This window comes from Etheostoma cragini, chromosome 7 (assembly GCF_013103735.1).
Source record: "Etheostoma cragini isolate CJK2018 chromosome 7, CSU_Ecrag_1.0, whole genome shotgun sequence".
In the NCBI taxonomy this organism is placed as follows: Eukaryota; Metazoa; Chordata; class Actinopteri; order Perciformes; family Percidae; genus Etheostoma; species Etheostoma cragini.
The window spans coordinates 7,984,612-7,995,231 of NC_048413.1; the positions used below are offsets into that span (position 1 = coordinate 7,984,612).

General features: G+C 40.7%; 1 protein-coding gene across 3 annotated transcripts in view; it reads left to right on the forward strand.

Moving 5' to 3' along the window:
* Nucleotides 1–3,054: 3,054 nt before the first annotated feature.
* Nucleotides 3,055–10,620, forward strand: part of LOC117947844 (microphthalmia-associated transcription factor-like) — a 32,847-nt gene continuing 25,281 nt past the window's right edge. For 2 of the 3 annotated variants that reach the window (XM_034877164.1, XM_034877165.1), the window contains exon 1: nt 3,894–4,184. In XM_034877164.1, the coding sequence (XP_034733055.1) occupies nt 4,081–4,184 (104 nt within the window). In that variant the 5' untranslated portion in view covers nt 3,894–4,080. Of the gene's footprint in view, nt 3,104–3,893; nt 4,185–10,620 lie in introns of those variants that run through there. The other variant, XM_034877167.1, reaches the window with a different exon arrangement.

Below are 10,620 nucleotides of genomic sequence, written 5' to 3' on the forward strand. Positions count from 1 at the left end.
TTGTTATTATGCTACTAAGTCAATTATTAAGTTTATGTCACCATTCACTTCAGTCAACATCATTGACACGTGCAATTCAAAAGACACAACACAGTTGAACCAGACTATGGGTGTGTGTTCCAAATGTGGTGTTCACTCTCAGGAGTGACAGTGCCACTGAAATATTAATTAGTGTCTTTACTCTGCTGGTCATTTGTAAAAGAAGCCAACACAGCTGCCTGGTTAAATACATGGTCCTAATACACAACATGTTATTCTGTTACACAAAGACCTGTTGAGATAGAAAATCATCAAAACACTGACAAAAAACAACTGACACATTTGGAAACTGTATTGCTGTATGTCCTTACAGTCTTGAACAGAGCGAGCCCCCCTTGTACATTTCTGACATGACTAAGTATCTCATTAAGATCCCCCCCCAACCATCTGTCCAGTGAGTCTCCTCCCTACTGGAAAATCGTCCCATTATCCGCGTTACTCTCATTAGGAATGTAACCAATCTTCATTCAAAATTGTTTATGCACAATAACTAAATTGTAAAATCTTCATAACGGCATGCGAGATTACTATGCAATTGGATATGTGTATGCATTTGTATGCAATATTGTTTTGTGTGCAATTGATTTCAGCCTCTATTTAAACAAAGTCAAATGTTGCTTGGCAGATTCACGCATTCACACCAGCAACAACAACAGAAACTAAAGGAGCTGAACAAAAACAACTACAAACAACCATCTGTGGTAACATGAATACTTTCGGAAAGAGTGCTGCCAATGTAGATTCTAAAAACTCATGCAATTGATGGAAAAACAAAGTTCTGGAAACTTGGCAAAGCAAACATGGGTGTGAAATATTCAATTCCATCCTATGTAATTTATAGTGTCAAATCACAAAAGAAGTTATCTCAGAACAATTTACAGATGGAGTAGGTCTAGACCACACTACGAAAAAAAAAACAATTCCCCCAAGAGCTTGCATTTGGTGCAACACAACGAATCAACACTTTGAAATGGCAACAAAGAGCCTTCATTGGGCAATGAGGCCCACCAGAATTATATGTGTCTGGAAAAGTTGCTTTAACAACAGAAATTTGTAAGAAGTACAAAAGATTTTCAGGTTTAACTTTCCTTGATAACAGTACACAAACATTTTAATTTTAGCTTGCACAAGTCATTTTTATTATGCATTATATTTCAACTTTCCCAAGAAAACCAAACCTAAGAAGTAAGTGCCACACTGCAGTATTCGTATCGTGTCTGTATGGAGCAATTCATTTTATGTAATGGTAAGTGAACTTATCATCTATTTACTGGCCATTGAGTCTGCTCCTTGCACATTTTACAGTGTTCCTTCCAGGACAAACTGATCAGTAGATGGAGGCAGTCAACATGAAGCTTTACTAACTCCAGGAACTCCTGGACACTTTGGGCTCATATTTCAGGATCTTGATCTGATTGCAACATACAGGAAGTGCTCTTTGGCAAACGACTGCAAGTCGCTGATGACTGATTGACGGCTGTCTCCCACAATAAGCACAACGGTAAAGAGTGTCTGCTGACACTTTTCTCTGCTATTATCGGCCACACATGTCAGGTCACACTCTGTTTGAACGCTGTGGAGATGGGTCTGCTCTGTTTAATTATTAGCCAACAGTGTTTGCACTGGCTGCCACTGCTTATTAAATCTGCTTATTAAACACTGTGCAAATGATGATGCATTGGTCTCTGTAATCACGTCCATGTGTTCAGTTATCTCTTGGCACAAGGCCAGTCTGTCGCTGGACATTCACGGTCCGTCTCCACCACTGCGTTTGTGTGCAGCCTTCATGCACTCCCTCTATCTATATATATGCAGTGGCAGAATGCTGCATGTGAAAGCAGAAAGGGAGGCAGTACATGATTGCACACACTGTAAGAGAACTAATCAGTTATCACATTGTGTAACCTGTTACATTTCTGTGGTTTGCCCTGATTGTACATCCTAATGAGAAGCCCTCTGTCCACAAGATGAAATGGTCTACAGGACAGGTTTGTTCATGCTGTAATTTAATCAAACTTAGGTCATCATAGCACCAATACAATACTTGGTTGACTTGACTACAGTACACAAGTAAAAAAAACAATTAAACCCAAAAGAATGCGTTGCTTTTCACCCTGTGTAAGTTTTTATATCATTGTTGCTGGGGTTCAACACAACCGGCTCAAAGTTTACCTTAAAACTGATTTAGTGTTTAGTTGTATAAAACATTGTGCACATGATATTCAAAACTACAAAGGATATTATTGACATCTGTAACAAGTGGGGCTGTGTAAGTTTAAAAAGAGCTAGAGTTGATCATAACAGGTTGCAACCATATTTTCTTTTGGGTATAACCCAAAGGTTACACAATAACACAACACAAGCACTGGATCAAAGGAGCCCATTGTGTTGGGATTGGAAGGAGAGACAGGATATTCTTAAAGGTTTTAACCAAATCATGCATCAAAGACAGAAGATTGTGAACTGAAATATCAAATATTCATACACAGTATCCACTTGAGGAATTACAAAAGGGTATTGTAGTTTTCAAACTGTGGGGGCCTCGCCCAGCTGGAGGCCCTGGGTAATCCGGGCCGCTATTCACCCCACAACAACACCCAGCATAGTATGTGTTGTCTAGTCTATTGTGTGTCTGGTGCTTTCTCTCCCCTTCGACTGACTGTGAAGCCCTGCAGGTCCTGCATCATGTCTCTCCTGTTCTGACTCTATCTCAGTCGTGTCTCTCTTTATTTTTTAACTTTGTGCTTTGTGCCAGCAGAAGCAAATTTGCATGATATATTTGCATTAGTGAAATGTAGACTCAAACCAGTTCAGCAGAGTAAGGCGAATGCAAATATTGAACTTGGATTTCCATATTGTGATAGAAAGTTCCTCCCCAGTGGGTTTACAAGGCTGGCGTCTCTAGACGTATACTGCCACCTTGTGGTAGATAGGAGTAGGCCGAGAGTACCAAACATGGTGAGCAGAGAGAGAAGGGTGAGGGGTCGATGAGAGAGCAGCAAAGTCAGGTCAGTCTGTCGGCACAGGAAACGGAGTGAGACATGAGGGTCGAAAAAGTCTCCAGGTTTGTTTTCATTTGGGTGCAATACCTGTATGATTGAACTGCTGAGAGGATGAGAGCCATGCAACATGTGACCAAGGCTATACATGATCAGCAATGCAAGGAGTGCATGATTTTTTGTTGTTACTTTGTGGACTTTTGTCTTTTTGAATCACAAAGTAGATGAAGTGGTGAAGCGACCTGCGGGATGATTGAGTAAAACAGCTATAGGCCTATATTCTAAAGAAAATCATTTTTTATGATTGAACTTGACACAACCAGTGGCATGGGACTCTCAGCGCGTAGCAGGTTTTTAAATATAGGCTACCGGGAGTTTGATCCCTTGAACATATCATGATGATTATAATAATAATAATAATAATAGACAATTTGATTTTGTCCTCTCGTGCAACAATAGCTGGGCTTGCCCTCCATTTGTGAAATATGCACATGGAGAATAATTTGATTCAGATTGTAGCCTACACGTTTTCAATCTAATAATATGTCAAAGATATAGGCAATATTTATTAATGTGCTAGTATAGGCTACAGTCAGGTGTTATGTAAGGTTAGTGGTCTATGTCTCTAAAAGGTTAAAAAAAAGCACAACACTGCTGCAGGTCGCAGATTATCGACCTTGGTGTAAATCGTAATCAGCGTTCGCCTTGATTAACAGTTATTGAAGGATATTAATAACACTCAAGTTTGACTGGGCGAGCAAAGAAGGGCTGTGTGAAATCCTCCTCAGATGTTGGAACCAATGAAAACCCTGCTGACATTGACAGCCGAGGTGCATCCTGGTATTCGTATTTCGTTGGTCGCGTGCAGCGCGTTAGCAGCGCTATGCTAGCTGCCGAGCGGGACTACAGAGCTCCGGGTCGCGGACAGAGGTGGCTTGCGTTGACAGCGGCTGGTACTGAGCGAAGTAAAGGCGGCACAGAACACCGTCCGTCCGGGCTTCTTTTAGGGGTTTAACGTTTCCAAAAGTTGATATCTGCAAGTATGCAGTCTGAGTCGGGAATAGTTCCCGACTTCGAGGTGGGAGAGGAGTTCAAAGAAGAACCTAAAACGTATTACGAATTGAAGAGTCAACCCTTGAAAAACAGGTCAGTTCTTTAGCTGTAGACAGTTATTTCCCATGCTGGAGCGGTTTTGGTGTTTAGGTGATAATTACGCTGAAGACTTTCGGAGTTGTTGTCCGGGGGTCCGAGCATGTTTCAGGGGGGTTCTCCACTCAGGATATTTGAGCTTGTCCCGGACGCTGAGCTCCGGACTGGATCCAACTTGCCTCCCATAACAGTCTCCTTATGGTTATCCTGCTGGCGTCAAGTTATGCAACACTTGGGTGTTGTCTTGTCAATATCAACTTCAAATATTAGCTCATAGAGGAGCAGACAGGTCACTTAGATGAGATGCTGCTCCGTCATTTTTTGATGGTTGATGTGCTGTTAAAGCCTATGGGTGGGTTGGGGTTAGGATTCTCCTTAAACATATTTTCTAGGCTGAATGTCTGCGTGACAATGTGCATGGAAAATGCAGTCTGCATGATAACAATAACTGGTTTGATTAGTCAATATTATATTGTGTTAGTCATTATTATATTGTCTTACTTTTTCAGTTGAGTATGTTGTGGTACATTGCCTAAATCCTGCTAAAGAAGTGTCTTGTGGTGGTGCTTGTTATACACTGCTAAATAACACTGCAGATAATATGACACTAGTTGAAAGTTGGTTCTAATAGTAGCATAAAAATACAAAATCGGCTTTTGAATCAAGTGTTGGCCTGTTTATTTAAATCCAGAGCTGACAAATTAATTTTGCATGTTGTTTTTGGAGAAAGTGGTCTGAATCTTGACAAAACAAATCATGTGGTATAGCTCCTATAGTGTCTCAGGACATGAACACAAACTTATCAGAAAGCTATTTTCAGGCCTCTCCAATCAGTGGTCATTGAGCTGAGTCAGGTGGATGTGGTCGGATTTGACCTTTCATCCTTTTTCTGGAAGTACTACAAAGTAAGGCGGATGTGTCTGTTCGATGTCATATTCAGAGACTATTTGTGCAGTCAAATAACAATGGGTCCAAGGATCTTAGGACTTGATCAAAGGAACAGTTTGACATCTTGAATAATACACTTATTTGCTTTCTTCCAGAGAGTTAGACCAAAAGTTTGACACTGAAGCTGGATTTAGAAGACAATTAGCATAGCTTAGCACAAAGATTGGAAACAGCTAGCCTGGCTATGTACAAAAGGTAACAATCCGCCTTCCAGCACCTCACAGTGATGACAAGTCTCTAAGAAAAATCTACCACTTGTCATTTTTACACTTCAGTTTTTGTACGGATTAAACAGACAAACTCTAATATTTTAATTAATTAGCTTTAGGAGGTGTCAGAAGGAGGCTAGCTGTTTCCCTCTGTTTCCAGTACTTCTACTAAGCTAAGCCAACCAGCTGTAGCTTCATCTTTAATGGACAGACATGAGTGGCATCAATCTTTTTATCCAACTCTCTGCAAGTAGTATTTCCAAAAATGTCAAACTGTTCCTTTAAGGAAAAGAGGATGAACTCATTCAGTGCTCTTCTCAGAGAGACCTGCCATGATGTCAGCATTTAATGGAAGCATTTTGACATCAGTTAAAAAAAAAAAGGTGTGCTTAATATAGATATATACCAGGATATTTTGAGTTATTGGCTACCAAAACCAAACAAAACCAGGTTTATTTTTAGTTATGACAAAAAACGTGACTCCCTTTTTTGTGTGATTCCTGAATACATTATGCAACACCTTTTTAGCTGTGATCCAACTGGGAAGTTGTGAAACTTACCACTTTGCCCCTATGATAATGACGATGATGACAATATGTCTATTAACGGAACTGGTGTCTCATTATCTGTATTTTGTGTCTACACTTCTCTGTTATGTTGTTCAGCAGTAGTAATACACGGCTTCATTGTCAGGGTGAGACATAGAGAGGACAGTACACCACTGTGTTTAGACAGAGCTCTTATTGCAGACGTTTGGTAGACTCCTGTTATTTCATTCCCCCCCTGGACGTTGGAGTTTATCTCCTTTTCTCTAAATTCAGCCAAAACACCAGTTCGGGGAGAAAAATAAACTGTCATCATGCACAGACCTAACCTTTAACCCAGTTCGGCATTTTTTAAACTAATTTCTTCATTAGTGAAATGTCATTATACTGTTACACATCCAAGGGCTGAATCTGAGCTGTGTTGTGTTGTTGCTGGTAGAGCCGCAGTGGCAGTCTCAGTATAAGTGAATAACCAAAGTTTATTAAATGTCATGCCATTTCCTTTGGAATATGTGAAGTTGTCTGAAAAGTTGTTTCGATTGAAGGTATCCTACTTCCTCTTCCCATCACATGAGGATGATCCAGCATAATAATAGTCACGGGGACTGCGTTAGGAGACTTGTTGCGCAAAATGGATATAATTAGTTTGATTGATTTTGTAGGTGTATGATGTCTTGTCATGGCTAATCTCACGGTTTCTAAATTTAAAATATGAAGTGTGACAACTTGTCGTTTTCGAATGGATACTCGTTTCCTTGCTATCTCCTTGTCAGCTTGACATAGACGGCTGCAGACGATGTGCCAGACGTTTTGTGCCAAACATAGACGTGAGACAGCTGGTGAAAGTAGTCTTCAATGCAGTGTAAATAAGCTGAATACATTTAGCTGTGTATGTGTTATATCTAAAACTCAAGGGGGGGGGGGGGGGGTATTGTTATTTAAAGGCTTACTTGGCATGCAACGTCAGATTGAACCTGAAAGACCTTCTAATGCATGGGGCAAATTGTGACATAAGTTGGATGTTCTTCAGAAGTTTCATATCAATCCAGATATGATCTCCGGTATTAAAAGGATGAGGAGTTTTTTGCATCAGCATAAAGAATAGATTGAATGCTGAATGTACACCTTCTACAATAACTTTTTTTTCATTTCATCCAAGCCAGACTTAAAGTTTAATATTGTTAAATGCTGTATTTATGCATGAGCTCTGCCTAAAAAAATATTCAGGGATTTCAGAGTATTTACATCAGGAGATATTTGAAAGATTAGACAAAGATCACTGATAATGTGATCAAACATTCAATGACAACTTTCAATACTTGACAGGAAGCTACAGATGCAAATGTGTCTGTATGTAGAAAGTACTGAGGTTAAATACTCTTATTTCAATATGGCTTGGCATCAGATTTATCAATTTAAAATACCGAACATATTGCAATATCAAATACATAGTTATTGTACCTTTGTACTAGGTTCCAGATTGGCTTTTAAACTTGAGTCAAGCTGAGTCAGAGTGTGAGGGTTATGCGACTTGGTGTTGGTAACAGCCTGTTCCCGTAGGGAATACCAGACATGATGCCTGAGGGTGAAGGGTTTCATCCACGTCGGGATCTAAGACGGACCGGCGAGATTAATGACACAGACAGGTGTTGTGGCTGCTGTAAAAGTTGTTTCGACCGACTTGTTCTGCAGTCGTGGACACTTGACTGTGTCTCAATCTCTTCTGTGGCTTTTTCAAGCACATGTCTGCCCTACACATGGCCAGGTAAGCTCAGTTGGTAGAGCGGGCGCACATATATTGAGGTTTACTGCTTGATGCAGGGGCCACAGGTTCCACTCCAACCTGCGGCCCTTTGCTGCATGTTATTCCCCCCTTTATTTCCCCTTTTCTTTTTTCATCTGTCCTGAGAAAATACAGGCCCCAAAAAAACATGCCGGCCTTACATTTGGAAATCTTCAAATACTTCCGATTTCTTTTTCTTTGCTTAATGAGGATTAATAATAGCAATATCTGATCTTTGTCAGCCTCTGTTGGTGACCAGTAGCGAGTGCAACAACACTATAAAACATCACTTCCTAGACAGTAACTATTATTTAAATCAGTGAGTCTGATCTGAATAATGCTTTCTCAAGAACCTCTCCGAACCTCAAAGACACGGTTTACTTTCACACATGGCGAGGAGAAGGAGCAAATTCTTTTGTTGAGACCACTCAGATTTTGTAATTTTTGCTCTTTAATTACTTAAATGTTCAGACCCTCCAGAATTTTGTGGCCTTTTTTGAGATTGTTGAGGCCCAAAATGCCTGATTTTGCAGGTGCTTTTGTAAAAAAAAAACTGTGATAAAAGTTGTGATGTTTTTCTGTTTGTTGCAATGAAGTTGTGAGAGACAGAGAAAGTTGCAAAAAAAATTGTGATAGATTTTTCTGAATAGTTCTTTAAAAATAAAAAGGAGACGTATTTTGGGGGTATCACTATTCAGGGCTGAGTTTTCCTAGTAGCCTTACTACGTACTTACTTACTCTACGTCTCATCTCTGGTTTTTCCTGCACCCACCGTGTGTGTGTGTGTGTGTGTGTGTGTGTGTGTGTGTGTGTGTGTGTGTCTGTGTGTGTGTGTGTGTGTGTGTGTGTGTGTGTGTGTGTGTGAGTCAAGCCGCAGCCCTGCCCGCTGCAGAGAGCTGACAGGCTCGGCCTTTCGCTGAAGGTTTGTTGGTAAATGTGAGATGTTCGAGTCACACACGTCTCTATTTGAATTAATTTGGCGACATTCATGTGACGTCAACCCAAATTCTCCCAAACTCAAAAAAGTTGTTATAAAACCAGCAAAGTCCAACTGAAATGTCCAAATCACAAATGGAGTATGTTCTCCCTTCAAAGTGCAAAAACATAAACCAGGTTCAGCAATGCAGTGCAAACTAACAATAGTATAATAGTACAATAGTTGGAACTGGGAATAAGTAGTCGGGCCTACAACTGATCTCATGTCCACATCCTTACATTTCACAGAATTATTTTCTTCTTCACGTGATTAGATACCAACTTAAAAAAGAGCTACAAGTATTTTCCATTCATCCTTCTAGGCAGCCAGGCTCTTTCAGAACTCTTTTGTTTACTTCCAAAAACATGTTCCTTCTCCTCACACCCAACTGTTGTCTTCCATTTGTTGCCCCGACCACACCCCATTAGACCTGTGATCCGTTAGCAGCAGATCACCTCACCAGGGCTGCGTTCAGCCCCAACAAAACGTAGCAACACGGTTATTTAATCTCACCCTGCCATTTCTTTACTTGTCTTGTAGTGCGATAGACTACAGACTACATTAAACAAATATTTAAAAAGCACTAAATATTACATTTAATATTTAGTCGGCCTCCACCTGCAGGTTGTCAGCTGTGTGTTTTAGAATGAAAGGGTGAAAACTAATTTGCTTAAAGCAACACTAGAGAACTTTTGTGCCTTAAAAATAAGTGTGGTGGCGCTTTAAATAGCTGCGGCCCTGGGGCTCTATCTAAACGGCCTTTTGTTGCATTGTACCTGTACGTGTAATGACAATGAAGTTGAATCTAATCTAATCTAATCTAATGTTCGGCCCTCCTGCATTCACTTTGTGGCCCTCTACCAGCTATAACCGCACTATGCAAGTTTGCCAGATTGGGTAGAAGATCTGTAGTTCCAATGAGACATAATGGGACAATTCAACTTCCAACCTGTAGAAGGAACGAAGCCGGAGAAGTTCCCTAGTGTTGCTCTGTTGCGGCTGCCTTAACTGCAAAGTTCTGCGGGACATCTTGGTATATGTACGTATATGGTCTCTTGGTGAAGGAGGAATAGTATGTAGAACAGAAAGAGGGAAATCCCAAGCATCCCTCTGGCATATCACACCCTGTGAAGGTAAATAAGCTTCACCTCACCCTTGAGATGATCAAAACTCATATATAACTCCATAAAACCCTTTCAGATGCACTTTGGTGAATTTCACATGCAGGTCTGGAAAAATCACACATTCTTTTCATGGCAATTGTGTGTGTTGCTGCGAGTCATGTTTTTGCAGCAATGAATGGGTTCCTTTACAATGTGAGAATGTGTTGTCTGACATCGTTGCATTCTGGGAAAATCCAGGACAAATTAGCCTCCAAGAGTTTCAGGATGATTTTTTTGTGTTTGTACAATGTCCATATATTTTCATGAACCTGAATATCTTACCCACTCACTCCACTTGCCACAGGAAAGGGAATGTCTGTAATTGGATGCTCTTAATTCTCCATGTTCTAGCACAGAGGGAGCTCGGAGTCGGAGCAGGCCGTCCTGTTGAAATGAGAGTTATGAAGGTCATAGAATATCATTACAGAAATAAGACCCGGCAAGTTCAAGTTACCATACTGGTCCTAGAACTGCCTGGAAAGAACCAGATTATCTAACTATAAATCGAGGAATCATTGTGAGTGTGTGTCTCTCACATGCGCAGTACAGCAGCGGGGGACGGGGAGTTGCTACATCCCTAGAAGGCGTATTGATTCCGGTTCACCAGCTAGTGGTGTCGTGCCAAACAGTGGTCATCTGCTGAAACGGATTGCTGTCAACCCTACATGCAAATGATGAAATTAATTGTACACAATGTTAGATGAACGCCCTGTATGTAAAGTTATGGGAACAGTAAACACTACAACGACACGGTGGCTTCATCTGTTGTTAAAACAGCCAAAAAGAGCACGAGCCCTGGAGGGAAGGCC